Genomic DNA, 21,725 nt, shown 5'->3' with positions numbered 1-21,725 from the left:
GTTGTACATGGCTGAACCTGATCAGAGATGGTTCACTGGCTGACTGAGACTCCATGCTCTAATACTCCATGCACCAATGGCACCCCAGGGCAGTCTAGCACAGACACAGAGCACAGAGAACCATATTTTTCTCCCCATCCACTCTCTCTGGGTGGAAAAGAGAGGGAGAAAACGGCTGATTGCATTTTGATAGATTTTTTGGCCTTTGGCAATGGAATTAAAAAGATTAACAGTTCATTATGAAGTGGGCCACATTGATTAGGACATTGACAGATGGGCAATGACCAAAGTCCAAAGGTAACCATTTACATGTCAAGAAGATTGGCACTTAAGTTCTCCCAATTGATTTTTCATTGCCCCTTTTCTCGGCTAACATTTGAAAAAGTGTTTTAAAAGTGCTGTAATTGGCCGTGGAGTAGAGCTAACCTAGTCTAATTGGAGGGTGATTGAGGAACAGCAAAGCGGTACTATTAGCTTCCGTGAACAGTATCATTCTCTCACAAGATCCCATATCAATTTGGTGTGTTATCTCTCTAATGTATGGTCTAGAAATACACTTCAATTAACATACTACAGTAGAATTGTACAGTTATACTGTAGCCACACTGAGGATCTCAACCACAGGATTTGACTAACACAATGCGTAGATAGACTTAATAATTGTTAGTCAATAGTCAATAGTGTACTGTCAGTAGACTGCGTGACCTATCAGGAAGCAAGTTGGTGTTGCAGATGCCTGGCCCAGTTTGCTGTTATCAGCTCTGATGACCTGGTCCTCTAATGACAGCCTTTACTTTAAATCTGTTACTGATTAATTAGTGATCATTATGAGGCTGTGGATGCCAGCGTCTCTGCTCCAGATAGAGCCAGCAGCAGCAGAGGGAGGGAGGAGGCTAATATGGCGCTGGGCTGACGGGGGCTGGGGCTGGATCACGGTCATTAAGGCCAGTGTTTGGGAACAATGAGTGATGACTTGCTTCTAAGGTGACCCCCCCCCCCCCTCCCCCAAGCTGCATTTCTCTGTGTCCAAGTGGTTTAGGAGGAACTTAGGCAGCCCAATTCTCTTTTTTTCCCACTAATTGTTTTTTTGGACCAATCACATCAGATCTTTTCACGTCAGATTTTTTTCAGAGCTGATCTGATCAGTGACAAAATTATAAGAATTGGGCTGCCTGTCTAAACACAGCCTAGTCTCCACATGGCTATGACCTCTGTGTCTCCTTAACATGTTTTCCTCCTTTAGAGTGGTGATGGTCGCGGGGAGGGGGGGCACTGCTGAACCCCCCCCCCCAACCCCTCCAAAACTACCCCCAGCCCCTAATCCAGGAACAGTGTGAACCATGTGGAATCTGCCATGCATGCCACTTGTGCAGGAGGGTTTCATTGTTAGAGGCAGATGTTTGTCATCTGCTGTTTCCAGGGTTGGAATGTTTTCCGATGGGAATTCTGTGGCGTGATTCTGTGGGTTCACTGAGTGCTGGATGGTCTCCTCTTGCAGTTTGTGTCTAGTCCACAGACCTAAACCTGGTTGGGTTCATTGTCTTTGTGCATGTTTCAATAGGAATGTAGAACACCCTCCATATCCTAATATTATACATTTTGTAAGACATTTCCTGGAATAACGATATTTTTCAAAATTGTTCAGTCTAAGACAAAACCCAGAATGGCAATTGTCTTTTATCAAATGCAGTTGTAGATTTTTGCTTTGCAGTTACACCCAAACAGCCTAATGAATTGGCCTGGTTCTTGTTCTTATTTATTAATGGTCTTTGGGGATTATCAATCAAATCTACTTGATTCAATTCCAGCCTGTTAGCTCAGTATACAGACGCCATTGGTCATGTAGCTTATGTTTAGTTGTTAGCGGTGAACAAGGCAGTGATGTTTAGGAGATATCATGCCTCTGGTATGTGTGTGCTCCCTACACACTCCCACCCCCCCTCCTCCCCCACACCCCTCCTACCCCACAGCCCCCTCTGGGTTTTTTTGTGTTGCTTTGCCATTAAATTGTGAAATCTACTTACTGTGTTGCCAGGCTGATCCTACTCAAGCTGCGTAATCTTCTTGTAATAGAGTGTGAATACTGCCGGGCAATACATCAGCACCTCATCAGTGTACTTTATTAAATACAGACACCAACAGACAGCTCTTAGTATATTCAATTTACTCTCTGACGTAGACTTCAACACACCAGATAAAGATAGATTGAGCAATCAGGTGGATGCTGAGGCCTGAACCCAGGCAGACAGGCAGGTGAGGGAGCACCATGCAGTGGGGGCTGGGAGATTGAGATGGGGGTGTATCAGATAAGTCCAGGCAGGGAAGGAGACAGGGAGAGAGGAAGGAGAGAGGAAGGAGAGAAGAAGTAGAGAGGCAGGGAGGGAGACAGGGAGAGAGGAAGGAGAGAGGAAGGAAAGAGGCAGGGAGGCAGGGAGAGAAGCAGGGGGTGAAGCAGGGAGGCAGGCAGGGAGAGAGGCAGGGAGAGATACAGGGAGGCAGGCAAGGAGAGAGGCAGGGAGAGAGGCAGGGAGGCAGGCTGGGAGGAAGGCAGGGAGAGAAGCAGGGAGTGAGGCAGGCAGGGAGATAGGCAGGGAGAGAGGCAGGGAGGCAGGCAGGGAGAGAAACAGGGAGGCTGGCAGGGAGAGAGGCAGGCAGGCAGGGAGAGAGGCAGGGAGGCAGGGAGGGAGAGAGGCAGGGAGGCAGGCTGGGAGGAAGGCAGGGAGAGAAGCAGGGAGTGAGGCAGGCAGGGAGATAGGCAGGGAGAGAGGCAAGGAGGCAGGCAGGGAGAGAAGCAGGGAGAGATGCAGGGAGAGAGGCAGGCAGGCAGGGAGAGAGGCAGGCAGGCAGGCAGGGAGAGAGGCAGGCAGGCAGGCAGGGAGAGAGGCAGGGAGGCAGGCAGGGGTGTTTAAAGGTAGGAAAGGGACATCTACCAGGAACAGAGAAGGGGGATTCCTTTGTTTTGTTACCATGCTACAAAATGTCATCAGTTTAAATGAGTAGTTACCAGCAAACCGAGCATCAAATGCATTTTATATTTTGATATACATGGTTAACGTCAGCAGGGTATAAATAATATTAGTAATCTGCAGTGAGGAAGTCCTTCAGAGAGCTGATGATGTGCCTTTAGACATTGTCAGCTAGGCTCTAGCTGTCCGTCCCTCATTAAGCCGTGTTGCTGGTTGGCAGCAGAGATAAATTATGTGTAATTATGTGAATGAATAAAGTCAGAATCCTCCTGGTCTTTGGGCTAAACAGAGATATATAACGCCAAACGAGGGCTGTGGGACCCTTGGGACGGCTAAATACTCCCGAGCCGGGGTCAGGGGGTCAGGGGGTGCAGATTAAGACAAGGGGATTACTGTATTCAACGTTATACAACCTCATAACGTTCACAGGCCGCTGGTCAAATCACCCATTCCCAGCTACTTACAATGGGATAATGGTCTGGTTATCATCTTAAAAGTAGAGATAGCTGGCGCTTCAGAAAAGTGAGAGCACTGAACCGTTTAGTCATAGTTTTAACCTGCAAAACAGAATTGAATTAATTCATTGTCTATCATCCAGCTAGCTATATGTGACTTTTTAAACCGATTTCCACTGCTGAAATTCAAGATGTACTGAATTGTATTTGTAACATCATATATGACAGGGTAGTTTGTGTGATGTGTGGGGCAATATGTATCCAGTGAAGGCTTGCAGCGGGCTGACTTGAGCTGTGTGTTGAACGTGTGGCCGAGGTTCAGGGTAAATTATTTATGTCAAGCACAGCAATTTATTACCAAGCAGCTATTGATTGGGTCCCCCTGGCGCTGTCATGTAAATTCAGGAAGAATCATGGCCGGCAGCTGCAGCTTACACACACACACACACACACACACACACACACACACACACACACACACACACACACACACACACACACACACACACACACACACACACACACACACACACACACACACACACACACACACACACACACACACACACAAGCACGCCAATACACACTGGCGCACAAACACGCACAAACACACATGGCCACTAACATGGCCGCACACACAGACGTAAATACTCACATAGATACACACATACACACACAGGCTTGCACACACATTAGAATCAAAATGACCACACGGCTTTGCTTCTGCTCCAGTCCGTTTGGTATCAAATAAATGTAGTTTTATCAACCTTAAGACCAATGTATAACTGATCAGGACATATCATTAACAGCACAGCTTCTTGTAATAAACATTTTGAGATTATTTAAATAAGAATGTATCTGTCACTGAAATAAAAGTAGTAGATTTGGGGACGTTCTAAAACACTGTTTCTGAAATAAAAGCTTTGATGAGCTAGCTGGACCTCTGTGATTTTTAGGGCTAGTATTGCTCAAACTGGAGCCCGGAGAGCACTAGACTTGGCTGAGGTGAGATTGCCGTTGGGCAAAAGTCTTCAGGGCTTGTTTGTCCTTCTGATAGCTAGCCATGATAGATCAGCCCCTGTCCAGCGAGAATTACTCTCTCTCTCTCTATTCCTCTCCATCTCTCTCTTCCACGCTCTATCTTTCTCTCTCTTCCTTTCCCTCCATCCCTCTGTCTCTCACTCTTTGGTTCCCCATCCATCCCTCCCTCCCTCTGTCTCTTTCCTTTCATCGGTCTCCCTCAATCCCCATCTCTCTCCATGCCTCTCTCGCTCTCTGTCTCTCTCTCTCTGTCTGTCTGTTCAGTAGTTTGATTGAGGGTGAAATACGAGGGGGCTGCAGCTGGAGGGGGCCACCATGCCTCGTAATTACATCTCTTTTTATGACCCGTACTAATGGGCCTCTGGGAGAGGGAAACAATAATAAATTAATAGAATATGAACTCCCGCTCAACAGAAATCTTCAGCGTTTAATTTTGGGCCGTCCTCTGCTCTGGCAGATGAAATGCCACCCTGATTATTCTGACGAGTGGTGGACCCAGAGGCAGCCGGCGGTGGCCTGCCTGGTCTGCCGGAGATATGTTGGAGATATGTCGGATGGGGATTTTGTCTCCCCCTCAACTGGCTCTTTACAGTTGTATCCACAATAACAAGCTAAGAATCATAAGATAAACCAAAAGATATTTCTACATGTGTTTGTCTCTATAGGATTAACAGATGAGAGCTTTGAGGACAGAGAAATGAGACTGTAACAGGGCTGTTTTGACAGGGATATTGTTTGAGTATGCAAATTCAATATAGATAAGTCAGGCCAAATGTAAGGGAGCAGATCAGGACAAGCTGAGGGAAATGATCTGTCAAGGAAAACAGATTTATTCCTGTGTTATGACTCTCATATGTGATTTATACCAAATATGGCAGTGAAACCCTATTCTAGATTTGCCTTTATCAGCTAGAGAGACCGGCCAAGCTTGTCAATGTTGTTGAAACCATTTCAAGTGGCCGTGTTTATTGAGCTCCATAAACACAAGCAACAAACTGGTGTGATTTTATACTGTGCCAAGCCAAGGACAGGGCTCCTTGTAAGAACACAGCTGCGGCATGAAGTGAATTAGTCTACTGTTGAAATCAGTCATGGTCTTCAGTGTCTGGACAAGAGGCGAGAAGAGAACATGTTCCCTGTTCACAGCCACCACATGTTTGTCTGTCACCCTCTGTAATCCCAGGGAGAGACATTTCTCCTGGGGACCTCTTGTCCACATGTAAGGAGAAGGTACATTGTGGTTAAATTGTGATACAGCTTAGATGATTCACTAAAACAAACTGTATGTTGAAGTTCCCTTGTGTTTAGTGGATCAAATAAATACTACATTGTAATGTAATTCAAATGTTCTAATGTTAAAGCACTATTCTCTCATAACTTCACAATTCCCTATTTGAAAGCTTCCTTAATCAAAAAAATAAAAAAATAAATAAAGATCTCAGAAATACCTTTCTTGCCCTCTGCTAGCTTACTCACCCAGTGGACTCAGCAGCCGAGTGGAAAAGGGCCTTCAACCACACAGACAGGTCTTTCAGATTTGGTCAATATTGTGTCATGTTTGGTCAAATCCCACCAAGGCAGTGGTGTGGAAATGAAGATGTAAATATTGATATTTCATTAGAGGAAATCACCCACTCCGACGGCACTTAACCGGGCCGCCTTTGGAGCGCGGCGGCCAGAGTGCCATGTGACCTGCGGAGTCGGCAAGTCACTTCATTACTCGATTAAATTGAGTGGAAAACGGCAAGGCAACGACACGAGATTCCATTTGGAGCCATAATTTAGGCCCTGAAGAGAGACAGAGCAGGGGGAAAACACCTCCTCTCCATCTCACAACACCAGATTCAATTCAAGGACTTTTAACGTCAAACGTAATTGCAGGCTGCTGTGTTCAGTGTGTGCATATTGCTGAGAGGTGTCTGGTATAACAGAGGAATTCTGCATTCTCTCGTACAAATCTAGAACAAGTTCTTTCCCTGTGCTGTCACATTGAGGGCAAGGTGTTTGTTCCGCTTGAGTCCTCCTTGGCATTAAAAGTGTGCACAAAGCTTGGGCTGTGATTGCAATGCCAACCTGACGCAGCAATCAGGCTGCACCTTGTCTACACTTGCGTGACAATTTCCTTGCGGTCAGTCCAGATTCTGTCTCACTAATGGCAAGGTACGCCTACTCCAGTGCAGACAGGGATTTATAATGCATTTTGAGGTGTGGTTGCACAGGAACCTGCACTAACCTGGACTTGTGGCTTCCTCCTACAATGATATGAATATGTGCTCCTAGCAGATTTGGTAAAGTGTCTGTATTTTGCTGGTCCTGTCTGTGGTCCACATACCCCTGGACACCCGGGTTGCCCTGCCCTGCCCTGCCCTGCCCTGCCCTGCCCTGCCCTGCCCTGCCCTGGGCCCTGCACCTGTCTCTGTCTCTGTCTCTGTTTGATCAGCCTCCATTCTACTGACTATTGATTCCCCTTCGCATTGTGAAGGCCCTCACATTACGATCGCAATCTGTTAATGAATGTATCCTCCAGCTCTCCCCTGCTGTGGTCATCACTACGATAAGGGAAATTGAACTCTCAGGTAGCCCCTTTCCTCTCTCTCTCTCTCTCTCTCTACTTTTTTCTATCTGTTTCTCCCCCTTCTGTTTCTATCCCCCCTCTCTCTTTATCTGTCTCTCTTCCTCTCTCCCTCTCTCCCTCTTTCTCACCCGTATGTGTGTGTATCCACCACAGTGTCAGGGCTGGGGAGATAAACATCACCCTGGAACTCTGTCCCAATGATATAATTTATATTTAAGAGAAAACATCTGGAGGAGGTGTGGTGAGCGGCCTGGTCAATACTGTAATCTATCGCCTCTTAATCACCTGGGAGAAGATAGTATTGCAACAGTAAACTTGTAAAAGCAATCATTTTAATCAGGCAACGTCGGAGAGGGCTAAAATGTTGTCAGAATGGGGCGCCGTGGGCCCGCTAGACCAGGACATGAGGGATTGTGGGGGAGGAGGGGATGTGCCCAGTTTATTGACCACTGAAGGGTAGTAAGGGGAAAAAGGGATGAGATGGCTATCTGTTCCTCTCTTCTGTCCAGATCCTCTTTCTCCTTTTAATTTGTCTGAATTCCCTCACCTCATCTGTGTGGATGGTTGTTTCTTTGTCCATATGTAGAGGTAGCAGTAGCATCCTGTGTGTTTGAAGGCATACGTGCGGGGGTGCTGTGATTTGTTTTGGGGGGGTATATCAGTATATATATATATATTTGGGGGGGGTAGGAGGGTATATTGGCTATATCAGTCCGCTAATACAGGACTATTAAAGGCCCAGTGCACTACTTTTGTCCATTTTTGTTATTTTTATATAATATCTATATATATATTTTTTTTTATTCAGAATTTTCAATGGGTGCTGCTATGTTAGAAGGGGGAAATTGCAGTGATCCAGACAATTTCATCTCATCCAGCTGCTGTCAAGAACGGGGACAGGATTTCTGCACCTATCCGGTGTATGTGACAATAAAACATCATTATTTTCTTATTTTTTTAAGCAGGCCTTTAGGGCAGGTTGGCTCCCATGACCCCTCGCTGTGTGTGTGTGTGTGCGTGCGTGTGTGCGAGCGTGCATGTGTGTGTTGTGTGTACGTTTTCATTACCTCCCCCAGCGCGGCACTGAGCGTGTGTCATGTCCTCGACCCTTCCAATGAGGATCTGTCTCAGTGCTAATCCCACCAATAGCAGTGTGACAGGAAACAAGGGCTGACCAGACGGCTTTGTGTCTCCCAGACCTTTGCACCGATTTACTGTCTTCACTTACAGTAAAGCCCACTGGAGTGCTGTGACACCCATTTCAGAGAGGACCTTCTAGAGTGCATTTAAAATTAAACACCTCTCCTGCTAACATGTGCCGTGGCATGTAGTGTAGTCAGCCGGGGTGAAACCAACAACTCATGTTTTGGTTACTGATCAGATCTGTCCATGAGAAAAGACCTTGAAAATGGACTGTACATCTTCGGCTTCACAGTGTTTTGATTAAAATAATCAGAGTGGCGTTGTTAAGTTGTTGATGTTCTTTTAATAGTTCACCCTTTATTTGAGATAATTGCATTGATCTATTGACAAAGTGTGAATATAAAGAGCCCGTTTGATTCTTTTTCACTGTTTTCTATTTCATCTTAAGGGCAAAGCAGGAGCTGGAAACACCCACTCTTTCACACACACACACACGCACACACACACACACACATACAAAAACACAATAAAACACACACACACACATACAAACACACACACACACACATACAAACACAAAATGATATGAGTGCCAGTGCATTGTAGTGCAGGTAACTATTCTCTTCTGTCTCCTCAGGCTTCTCCACACTGTCCCTGGCAGACCAGATGAGCCTACTGCAGAGCGCCTGGATGGAGATCCTGATCCTGAGCATCGTGTTCCGCTCGCTGCCCTACGAGGACGAGCTGGTGTATGCAGAGGACTACATCATGGACGAGGAACACTCACGGCTCACGGGCCTGCTCGACCTCTACGTGTCCATCCTGCAGCTCGTTCGCAAGTACAAGAAGCTGAAGGTGGAGAAGGAGGAGTTTGTTACCCTCAAGGCCATCGCTCTCGCCAACTCAGGTAGGACAATATACTCAGTATAGAGCGTAAATAAAATGGCAAACAGGGATGATAGGTGAATATCTGGATATTACATTCTTTACAAGGATTTGTAATTGACGCAATATTGAAGAACAATTGATGTAAACAATGATTGCCCCTTACACTAAGTCTGAATTTGTCCTGCTAGGTGACCTAAACTGGGACATGCTTAAACCACCTGACCAAGTCCTAAAGCAATGGGACCCCCTAAATCTTTCTCAGATTATTACCAATCCCACAAGGTATGACTCCAAACACCCAGAAAAGGCTGCTCTCCTTGATGTTATCCTCACAAATAATCCTGATAGGTATCAGTCTGGTGTTTTCTGTAATGATCTTAGTGATCACTGTTTTATAGCCTGTGTTCGTAATGGCTGCTCAGTGAAACGACCTGTACTGATTTGTCATAGACGCTTGCTAAAAATATTTAATGAGCAGGCCTTCCTTCATGACCTGGCCTCTGTAAATTGGTATAGAATCAGCTTGATCACCTCTGTCGAAGACGCTTGGACCTTCTTTTTTGATATTTTCAGTGGTATTGTTAACAAACGCCCCCATAAAGACATTTTGAATTAAAAACAGGTTCAGTCCCTGGTTTGACCGTGATCTGGCAGAGTTACTCCACCTCAAGAATTCCATTTGGCTAAAGGCTCGGCACATGCATACTCAGGCTGACTGGATCTTGTTCAGGCAAATGAGAAATAAGTGCACTCAGGCTATCCGGAAGGCCAAAGTTAGTTACTTTAAGGAGCAGTTCTCTCTCTGTGGATCTAACCCCAGGAAGTTCTGGAAAGACCTGGAGAATAAACCCTCCTCCCCACAGCTGCCCATGTCCCTTAATGTTGATGATGTACAGTTGAAGTCGGAAGTTTACATACGCTTAGGTTGGAGTCATTAAAACTCGTTTTTCAACCACTCCACAAATTTCTTGTTAACAAACTATAGCTTTGGCAAGTCGGTTAAGACATCTACTTTGTGCATGACACAAGTCATTTTTACAACAATTGTTTACAGACAGATTATTTCACTTAGAAATCACTGTATCACAATTCCAGTGGGTCAGAAGTTTACATACACTAAGTTGACTGTGCCTTTAAACAGCTTGGAAAATTCCAGAAAATGATGTCATGGCTTTAGAAGCTTATGATAGGCTAATTGACATCATTTGAGTCAATTGGAGGTGTACCTGTGGATGTATTTCAAGGCTTACCTTCAAACACAGTGCCTCTTTCCTTGGGAGCAATTTCCAAACACCTGAAGGTGCCACGTTCATCTGTACAAACAATAGTACGCAAGTATAAACACCATGGGACCACGCAGCTGTCATACTGCTCAGGAAGGAGACGCATTCTGTCTCCTAGAGATGAATGTACTTTGCTGCAAAAAGTGCAAATCAATCCCAGAACAGCAAAGGACCTTGTGAAGATGCTACAGGAAACCGGTACAAAAGTATCTATATCCACAGTAAAACGAGTCCTATATCGACATAACCTGAAATGACGCTCAGCAAGGAAGAAGGCACTGCTCCAAAACCACCATAAAAAAGCCAGACTACGGTTTGCAACTGCACATGGGGACAAATATCGTACTTTTTGGAGAAATGTCCTCTGGTCTGATGAAACCAAAATAGAACTGTTTGGCCATAATGACCATCGTTATGTTTGGAGGAAAAGGGGGAGGCTTGCAAGCCGAAGAACACCATCCCAACCGTGAAGCACGTGGGTGGCAGCATCATGTTGTGGGGGTGCATGGCTGCAGGAGGGACTGGTGCACTTCACAAAATAGATGGCATCATGAGGTAGGAAAATTATTTGGATATATTGAAGCAACATCTCAAGACATCAGTCAGGAAGTTAAAGCTTGGTCGCAAATGGGTCTTCCAAATGGACAATGACCCCAAGCATACTTCCAAAGTTGTCGCAAAATGGCTTAAGGACAACAAAGTCAAGGTATTGGAGTGGCCAAATCCCTGACCTCAGTCCTATAGAACATTTGTGGGCAGAACTGAAAAAGTGTGCGAGCAAGGAGGCCTACAAACCTGACTCAGTTACACCAGCTCTGTCAGGAGTATTGGGCCAAAATTCACCCAACTTATTGTGGGAAGCTTGTGGAAGGCTACCCGAAACATTTGACCCAAGTTAAACAATTTAAAGGCAATGCTACCAAATACCAATTGAGTGTATGTAAACTTCTGACCCACTGGGAATGTGATAAAATAAATAAAAGCTGAAATAAATCATTCTCTCTACTACTATTATTCTGACATTTCACATTCTTAAAATAAAGTGGTGATTCTAACTGACCTAAGACAGGGAATTTTGTACGGGGATTAAATGTCAGGAATTGTGAAAAACTGAGTTTAAATGTATTTGGCTAAGGTGTATGTAAACTTCTGACTTCAACTGTATATAGCTAGGCGTCCTCATCTAAAATAATCCTAATTTATAAAACAGTTCTAGCCACAATAAGGATTAGCCACAACAGTGGACTTTGCGGTTAGCCTTCAAAATAAAAGTATGGCATAATTCTACTATTTGTATTCATTTGCATCACTGTCAATGACATACTTTTATTTTGAAGGCAAGCCACCTATTCCACTATTGTGCCTAATCCTTATTGTGGCTAGCTTCACAACACATACCCCGGTCTGGTCGAGCATCACTAGCTAGATGACGCTAGCTGGCTGCTTATAACGTTAGCTTTGGGCAACAGGTTTAAGTATTTATTTTCATGAACTGAAGTTCAATTTCAATCAGCGAACAACAAGTGGCAACCTAGCTAATACTTACTCACAAGGATTCATAAATCATTGCTAAGAATAATGAAAATGACTGCAGTTTCTACTGGTCATTGTTTTCAGGCTGGTTGTATTAGTGCTAGCTAGGTACCAAGCTAAAACTAGCTACCCCAGAAGTTGCGGTCGAACAAATTATGCTTTATTACCAACGCGGTATTGTAAACACATCGTTCGTGGCTGGTGTTTGCTTGTTTGCAGACTTTTTTGTACAGCTTTGACAGTGCTACTGTATATTTTTTGACACGCAAACACCCAAACGGCGTTCCATAGTATGTATGTAGTGAAGCTAATAGCTGTGAAGCTATTACTGTGTAACTCCGGTAGGGCAACATCTGAAAAATAGAGCACTTGGTAGTGTGTACCGGTGCTCGACCAGTAGTTGAAAGCCAGCAACACCCACGACAGAGAACGGTTGATTGTCAAGGGCAATGAATTCCATTATCTTGGCTTTAATGGATTTCGCCTTTGAGTTGTCTCGCTGAAATTGTCATACTCTTTCAAATGACTACTCGACTTGTTGACTACTCAATCCACACAGCAGGCATTGTATGGTCTAAGTTAGGAAGGCTGTGTTGCACGTGTAGCGCAAAATTTAACTTGCCGTTATTACGTCATGTACCTACGTTATATAGTTATGCACGGTAGCTTTGACATCGGTTTTTAACATTGGCGTTAAACTAGATATCGGGCCGATACCGATGTTAGCATTTTTAGCTAATAAAAATTCTGATATGTTCACTGATATATCGTGCTCTAGTTGTTACTGACAAGGAGCTCTTTAATCACCACTTCATTAAGTCAGGATTCCTATTTGACTCAGCCATGCCTCCTTGCCCTTCCAACATTTCCTCATCTCCCACCCCTTCTAATGCAACTAGCCCCTATGCTCCTCCCTCTTTTTCCCCTGCCCCGCTTCAAAGTTTCTCCCTGCAGGCGGTCACTGATTCCGATGTGCTGAAGGAGCTCCTTAAACTTCATGGCAAAAAAACATCTGGGTCAGATGGTTTAGACCCTTTCTTCTTTAAGGTTGCTGCCCCTATCATCTCCAAGCCTTTCTCGAACCTTTTTAACCTGTCCCTCTTCTCTGGGGAGGTTCCCATTGCTTGGAAGGCAGCCATGAAGTGTCCGTTATTTAAAGGGTCAAGATCAAGCTGATCCTAACTATTATAGGCCAATTTCTATTTTGCCCTGTTATCAAAAGTGTTGGAAAAACTTGTCAATAATCTACTGACTGGCATTCTTGATGTCTATAGTATTCTCTCTGGTATGCAATCTGGTTTCCGCTCAGGTTATGGATGTGTCTCTGCAACCTTAAAGGTCACAATTGATGTCACCATTGCCCTTGATTCTAAGCAATGTTGTGCTGCTATTTTTATTGACTTGGCCAAAGCTTTTGATACGGTAGACCATTCCATTCTTGTGGGCCGGCTAAGGAGTATTGGTGTCTCTGAGGTGTCTTTGGCCTGGTATGCTAGGCCAGTGTATAAAGTCAGAACATCTGCTGTCTCAGCTACTGCCTGTCACCAAGGGAGTACCCCAAGGCTCAATCCTAGGCCCCATGCTCTTCTCAATTTAAATCAACAACATAGCTCAGGCAGTAGGAAGCTCTCTCATCCATTTATATGTAGATGATACAGTCTTGTACTCAGCTGGCCCCTCCCCGGATTTTGTGTTATACGCTCTACAACAAAGCTTCCTTAGTGTCCAACAAGCTTTCTCTGCCCTTAAACTTGTTCTGAACACCTCCAAAACAAAGGTCATGTGGTAAGAAGAATGCCTCTCTCCCCACCGGTGTGATTACTACCTCTGAGGGTTTAGAGCTTGAGGTAGTCATCTCATACAAGTACTTGGGAGTATGGCTAGACGTTAGACTGTCCTTCTCTCAGCACATATCAAAGCTGCAGGCTGAGGTTAAATCTAGACTTTGTTTCCTCTATCGTAATCGCTCCTGTTTCACCCCAGCTGCCAAACTAACCCTGATTCAGATGACCATCCTACCCATGCTAGATTACAGAGATGTAATTTATAGATAGGCAGGTAAGGGTGCTCTTGAGCGGCTACATGTTCATTACCATTTGGCCGTCAGGTTTGCCACAAATGCTCCTTATAGGACACATCGCTGCACTCTATACTCTGTAAACTTGTCATCTCTGTATCCCCGTCGCAAGACCCACTGGTTGATGCTTTTTGATAAAACCCTCTTAGGCCTCACTCCCCCCTATCTGAGATACCTACTGCAGCCCTCATCCTCCACATACAACACCTGTTCTGCCAGTCACATTCTGTTAAAGGTCCCCAAAGCACACACATCCCTGGGTCGCTCCTCTTTTCAGTTCACTGCACCTAGCAACTGGAACGAGCTGCAAAAACACTCAAACTGGACAGTCTTATCTCCATCTCTTCAGTCAAAGACTCAATCATGACACTATTACTGACAGTTGTGACTGCTTCGCGTGATGTATTGTTGTCTCTACCTTCTTGCCCTTTGTGCTGTTGTCTGTGCCCAATAATGTTTGTACCATGTTGTGTTGCTACCATGTTGTTGTCATGTTGTGTTGCTACCATGCTGTGTTGTTATGTGTTTCTGCCATCCTATGTTGTTGTCTTAGGTCTCTCTTTATGTGGTGTTATGGTGTCTCTTTTGTCAGGATGTGTGTTTTGTCCTAGTATATATTTTTTTAATCCCAGCCCCCAACCCCGCAGGAGGCCTTTTGCCTTTTGGTAGGCCATCATTGTAAATAAGAATTTGTTCTTAACTGACTTGCCTAATGTAGTTAAAAAAGGTACAAAAAATAACAAAATCATAAAAAAAATATATAAAATTCCTAATTTAAGGTGATATTGTATTTATGCAACAAACAAAAAATATGTTTTGAAAAACACAGTATGATTTTTCAGTATTTTATGGACAATAGGATATTGTAAAATGGGCAATCACAAACAATATACACATGTAGTCAGTAATAATAATTGGGACTTTTTTTGTTGCTTTTTGTTGTCATTTTATGAATAAATCTAGTACTTATACATTTTAGGACACGTTTCATTAATCTCAAAAACGTTCATATATCAAATCTAGAGCAAGTGTTAGTTTGAAATGAACAAACTATTACTATTAAATTTGTTCTGAATTTTTAAAACACTTTTGCCACCACATCAAAAATGATTTTAGTGTTCCTTATGGGGTTCTTTTAAATTTAAAAACTAAAATTCTATTTACATTGCACAAATCCAGAAAACTGCTTCAAATTTCGTATTGGAATATTATCTTACTTGTGATAACAATGGTTCATCATTTGTATTTGTTAATATTCTCCATTACATTAATATACATGAATTTAATATGTTAAGTTTACATTTCTATATCTATGACCAAAATGTAATGTCAGGGTTTAAAGTAGAGTTGTTGACTTTACCCGTTAGTTTGGAGTGAGAGAGATAGGGAAGGAGGGACGGACTGAGCTTTTAATTGAAAACCTTCCATGTTGTGATATTTCTCCATCCATCCCTCTCTATCTCCATAACAGTAGCTGCAGGGCACGCCAGCCATGGGAGATAAATTTAGCATTTCATTAGGAGCACAAGGCCTGTCAATAAAATGTGTTAAGTCGAATGGAATGAGTATCAGGGAGTGATGGGTCTCGTTTGTTCCAATGCAAAGACGGTACACTCGTATCGACAGGCTGCTTTTGAGAAGGCAGGGCCTGTCCCTCTCTGATCAATGCCTGGCTGGACCACGGGCGTGCTTTCTCTTTTTTTGTCAGGCTGACAAATGAAAATGCTGATGGTGGGCTTTGCTTTCACACGGCAGAGCTTTGTTGGGGGGTGGGGCAGGTGAGGTGTGGAAGGCGGGGGAGGGAGTGAGGCCTTGTGTCGGGGTGGGGAGGGGGCTGTCCGGAACGTTTGAGCAAGGTTTCTGTGAGATTCCTCTCTCGGGAGCCCCTCTGTCTGACAGCTGTGAAAATTCATAGCGATTGATTTTGTAATTAGCAGTTTATCAATGGGATCGACGTGGGCTCTCTGATGGATTGCAAGGAAATTGTTTCTTCAAAGTTGTTTTTTTAAAACCATTCCCTCCTCCAAGCCTACATGCTGCTCTCTCTCTCTTTCTCTATCCCTCTCTCTCTAACTCTCTCTCTCTCTCTCTCTCTCTCTCTCTCTCTCTATCCCCCTCTCTCTCCATCTATCCCTCTCCTTCTCTCTGTCTCTCTCTCTCTCTTTCTCCATCCCTCTCTCTCTCTATCTATCCCTCTCTCTCTCTCTTTCTCTATCCCTCTCTCTCTATCTCTATCCCTCTCTCTCTCTCTTTCTCTATCTCTCTCTCTCTCTATCTATCCCTCTCCCTCTCTCTCTCAATCTCTATCTCACTCTATCCCTCTCTCTCTTTATCTATCTCTCTCTCTCTATAGATATATATATCCCTCTCTCTCTCTCTCTCTCTCTCACTCTATCTACCCTTCTCTCTCTATCTATCTCTCTGACTATTGTTCTCTTTTTCTTCCCTTCTTGCCTGCACTTCACCCTGAGACCTTTGTCCCCTATGCTCACTCACTCTTGGGATCAGATCACTGTAATAGCTCAAATATCAAAGACACACACACACTAATGTCTCTGATACATTTATTAGTTCTATGATTTATCACTGTAATTAAAATGCATTTAATTGCTAATAATTTGTCAGTGCATTGACTTGTCTATATTTCCTAATATCCTGTTTATCACTGACTGATCCTGTTTGACACAAACATTAGATACAGTAGTCAGTTAGCTCTCTGAGTTCCTGGTGATTTTCCCTTTTGTTCTTCTATTCTGCTCACCCCCCCATTCACGACCTACTTCCGTTTACCGCTGTGGATTGGAAAGCGTCAGGGTGAGAAATGTCTCAAGGTCTTGGGCTTACAGTTGTTCCAGTCAATGAATTTAGGATGAAGTCTGAAATCTGTTTGCCTTTTATTGTCCCGCGTGGTGAAATATGCACCGCCAAGGTGAGACGAGTCAGGCGACCAATGACACGCCGTCTCACGAGTACCAGACACTGGTTAACCACTGAGATAACCACAACCCTAGTCTATCCCAGAGAGAGAGAGAGAGAGAGAGAGAGAGAGAGAGAGAGAGAGAGAGAGAGAGAGAGAGGGGTGAAGCAAAGAGAGAGTGGGAGGCAGAGAGGGAGAGAGAGAAAAATGAAAAGTGTTGAAACATTCTGCACATGCAGTAAAAGTAGTCGTGAACAATGCAGTACACCACGGCACACCAGAGAGAGAGAGAGTGACTGCAATGAGTCAGAGAGAGAACCCGCCTCTGAGACTGAAAGAAGGTCAGGGAGGTTGTGGGCTAAAGAGTCCATATGAGACACATGGGGGTTGTTGTTGATTCAGTTTCACTGTTACAGTATGCCTACATACATGTAGTTACACAGGCTGGATCAGAATTTATACAATACATTTTGTATGATAATCAATCAGTCAAAATATGGTTTCCAGCTAGCTTAAGCACTGACAGTCCAATGATAATGTAATCAAATGTACAATAGTATATACTTTCATTCCACTCATTATTTGATCTAGATGTTTCTGTGGGAGAGGAGGGAGGAAATTAATCAAAATGTGAAGGAAGTATAATTTCCTTATTGAAGCTAGTTTACACCGTCCGATTCCCTGATGGAGTGTTTATAAGAAAACAGTCTATTCCGGAGCTGTCCTTTGGAACAGTGAGGTGTTTAATGTGTGATCATTCACTGGGGTTTGGCTGCTATTCATTCCATTGTGTGCTCCAGGAATCAGCAGGATTACATTGATTTTCAGTCTCATTGGTCAAAGGCCATATGAAAATCAAACCCAGGGCGCCAGGCAAAAAAAAAGACATTAAGCTTTGTGTTTTTCTTTACATTCTGTTGTTTATCTTGTCACATTGTTCATTATGCTGATAACGTGTCCCATAGCTGACTCCACTGATAGATCAGTAGTCCCGGCCCAGCCATGTTTTACTTTAGTAAAAATACAATTGAGATGATGTGTTACTGTTTACAGAACTGTTTTACATTTCAATATATCGAGCAATGGTTTGTGTTGTCATTGTATCTCTGAAGATAGTAACATAAGACTCATGTTGAAGAGCCCTCTCTCACTGACCCTGTCCCTCCCTCTCCTCTCCAGACTCCATGCATATAGAGGACGTGGAGGCGGTGCAGAAGCTCCAGGATGCGCTCCACGAGGCTCTTCAGGACTACGAAAGCAGCCAACACCAGGAGGACCCCCGGCGGGCAGGCAAGCTGCTCATGACCCTGCCCCTGCTGCGCCAGACCGCCACCAAGGCTGTGCAGCACTTTTACAGCATCAAAGTGCAGGGCAAGGTGCCCATGCACAAACTCTTCCTGGAGATGCTGGAGGCCAAGGTCTGATGGAGGAGCAGGTGCCCCCTGTGAAGGCGATGGGGACAGAGAGACATGGGCAGAAGGGACTCAGGACAGGAGAGGGACACCCTGCTGACTGAGACAGGAGACAGACTGACCTCTCTTGTTCTCCACCCCCTCGGACCCCAGACATTAAAAAAATTAAAATAAAGAAGAACAAATGCAAAACTTGGTTATAAGTATAAATATAAAATGATGCAGATTAATTTAAAATATATAAGAAATACTATGTACAGTAATAATTTTGTTTTGTTTATGGTCTGTGGTCATACTGTATGTGAAGGATCTCCCCCTCTCTATATCTTCAGAAGGAATCATTGCGGGCTCTTGATTAACATGGTTTCTAGTCAGAACCTCAAGACATCTCCAAATGTGTTCTGGTGACAACACACATGACAACCACTATGAACAGACTCACTTGTCCAACAGTTATTTCACCTCCTGGACTTGACCAGGACATGTATATATTTATTAATAATGGAAAACTGAGTGTACAGTTAAGTCTGGTGAACCCGATGGCCATTTTCTCTTGTTCTCCTTCTTGGGGAAAAAAAAAGAAAGAAAGAAAGAAAGAATAAAAACGGTTACCTAAATGTGAGCTCTATTGATCTAAATGCCCTTGAATATACCTCTTCAGAGCAGTGAGCCGTGTGGTATGGATCTGTCTCAGACAGGAAGAAGACAAACTGGTCACATGACATGTTTAACCAAACTAGCGTAGGCAGGTAGTCAGTCGTCTTATTCTGTAGTAACTCAGCAATAAAGGGAGCCGTGCCGTGGCCAAGCCATGTTAAACCTCCACTACCCTCTCCTTCACAATGCTGCTGTCTGTCTGTCTGTCTGTTACTAGAAGACCCATATGTGTGAGTGTGTGTCCCGGCAATGTAGATGTTTCTCCTCTGCAGATGTTGTTGTCAATGGTGCTCTATCTCAAACCCCACATTTGGTCATTGTTCAAGCCGATGGAAATTGCCTCTTGGCAACTGAGCGAATGACCTGATTTGGGCAGGGTGAAAGATGATGAGTGGGTTTGGGGCGGAGGTATCAAAGGATTTATGCTGAGTGGCAGAAGTCCAGGAGATTCCATGTTCAAACAATCAGAAGCCCATATGTCAAACACTCTATTTAGGGTCCTTTAAGCCCATGGCAGAATCCTCCCACACAAGGTACCCAGCATCTGCTATCACCATTTTAGAAGCTGCCGGTCTTTTTATAGCTGGGGCTGCCTTTATGGAGCTCCATCCAAACGGAGGTGAATGGCAGGTGCAATGTAGTGATGTGTTGGTAGCTAGAGCTTCACACTGACTGGGGGTATTTTTAACCCAGAAGGAGGTTATTGCTGTAGCTGTCTGCCTGCTCTCTGCTGTGCTGCTCTGCCTCCCTCCAGGAGTACAGTAGACACGTGGAGCGCTGCTTGACTCCATGTTCACACAGTAGCTGTGGTCTAACACCTCCCAATAGGCCAGGAGACAGACAGGCATTCTTAAAGATGGCAATTCACCCCCCGAAGGTGCTCCTCTTGTGAGAAGCCATGCAGACAACAAAGTGTCAGCACGTTTCAAAGGGTAGCACCAGTCCCACAGTGTGTCTATACAAGGTGTGATCTCTGGTGGGAAAGTGAGTAGAGGGGCTCCATTCTCCCTGTGTGTAGGCAGGTCGTCCTCCGTGGTGCATGCTGGGACCTGTAGTTCAGTACTGTAGACCCATGCTGCTCTTTGTTCTCAAAGGGAGAGAATGTGGTGGGAGGTGGATGATTATAGTGCTGACGTGATTTATGTGAAGTGATAAATTGTGGCACTGTCACAATATGATACTGTGATCAAATGAATCCCTGACATTGCAGATGGGATGGTCGCCACTCTGCTTGTAATATCATTGGCCAGTGTTAATCCAGCAGCACCCTCTTTTACTGCAGCCTGATTGGCCACTTAATGGAGGTTGACTACACACCCCAGCACCTAATCATCCAACTTGAACTATCCGCTGGCTACTTAACAGGCTCCACTTTAGAGGGGGACAATGTAACATGAGTTATTTTACTGTTGTGCAATACAAGGACCAATTCTGACTGAAACCATGCTGAAAGCATGCTTTTACTAAGATTTGGGACAATTTGATTAACATTTCAATATTACTCAAAATACCTCTAATCAAAAATAAATATCACAACTATATTTTCTTTGCTCGGCTGTAAAATACAAGTGTTTTAATGGACAAGTACAGATTACACACATCAAACAGTTTAGCCTAAGAACTTTTTGCAATGACGCAAAATTCACACCCAACACGATGCAACGTAAACTCCAGGCACTTCCTCTCAATGCTTCACGTCTTACATTCAAACCCTGGTCCTATATAATGTGTATATATCTGAATGTCAATAGTTACTGGACAGTAGCCTATACAGTAGGTTTGCAGAGTTACAACAGTTAAATATAAAGTCAAGTATGCAGCGTCCTGCTGACTACTACCTCATCACTATTGTCGATACGTTTGATTTCAAGACTTACTCTTCATCATCATCATCATCAAGACTGTATTGAAACATACCTGAGCCGTCCATGTTTCTATCAAAGATTTATTGTCTAGAAATGCTCCTGCCAAGATATTTGTAATTGTAGTCACCAGTTGTCTCTTACCATCTATATATCTGTTTGTAAAGGTACAGCATGCTTAACGTTGACCTCATGAGTTGGCCATCAGTGGGTGTGACACCCATTTTGGTTATGAAGCGGGTACATGTTTTTATTAACATCAGTGTGTCAGAATTGGTCCCTTGATGATAAAATTGCAGTAAGGAACAGGTACTTTAAATGATTTCCTGCTCCTACATATAAATATTTATGGTGTGAATTATATCATTTGGCAACAGTGTACATTGATATCTCAGATTGTTAAATCATCAATATCTGTGTAACTTTTATGTTTTGATTTCCTAAAAGGAACAAATAATTAAATAACTCCCAGAAGTCTGTGATTCATTTCTTATCCCACTACACCGGTGATTATGTTGTGATGCTAAAAGAGCCCAAGCAAACCTCCAGAGTGGCGCAGCGGTCTAAGGCACTGCATCTCAGTGCAAGAGGCATCACTACAGTCCCTGGTTTGAATCCAGACTGTATCACATCCGGCTGTGATTTGGAGTCCCATAGGGAGGCGCACAATTGGCCAAGCGGCGTCCGGGTTTAGCCGGGGCAGGCCGTCGTTGAAATAAGAATTTGTTCTGACTTGCCTAGTTAAATAAAGGTAAACAAATATATATAATAATAATCACATAGTAGTATTGAGAAATAGTGCATTTGTAAAGTCACATTTGTGAAGATGAGGGCTCATCTTTATTAATAATATCATTAGACTCAGAAAGAGGATCAGACAGAATACATCTATTTCTGTGTATCAACCATGTGCTGT

At 43.9% G+C, this 21,725-nt stretch overlaps 1 protein-coding gene across 6 annotated transcripts in view; it reads left to right on the top strand.

Annotated features, from left to right (window-relative positions):
• Positions 1 to 21,283, top strand: part of esrrb (estrogen-related receptor beta) — a 67,770-nt gene extending 46,487 nt beyond the window's left edge. For 5 of the 6 annotated variants that reach the window (XM_014210889.2, XM_014210885.2, XM_014210884.1 and 2 more), the window contains 3 exons: positions 8,818 to 9,087; positions 9,257 to 9,350; positions 18,058 to 21,283. In XM_014210889.2, coding sequence (XP_014066364.1) covers positions 8,818 to 9,087; positions 9,257 to 9,350; positions 18,058 to 18,394 — 701 coding nt within the window. In that variant the 3' untranslated portion in view covers positions 18,395 to 21,283. The remainder of the gene's footprint in view (positions 1 to 8,817; positions 9,088 to 9,256; positions 9,351 to 18,057) is intronic. The other variant, XM_014210891.2, reaches the window with a different exon arrangement.
• Positions 21,284 to 21,725: the final 442 nt, after the last annotated feature.

This window comes from Salmo salar, chromosome ssa09 (genome assembly GCF_905237065.1).
Source record: "Salmo salar chromosome ssa09, Ssal_v3.1, whole genome shotgun sequence".
Lineage (NCBI taxonomy): Eukaryota > Metazoa > Chordata > Actinopteri > Salmoniformes > Salmonidae > Salmo > Salmo salar.
This window is presented reverse-complemented; position numbering and strand designations above follow the sequence as displayed.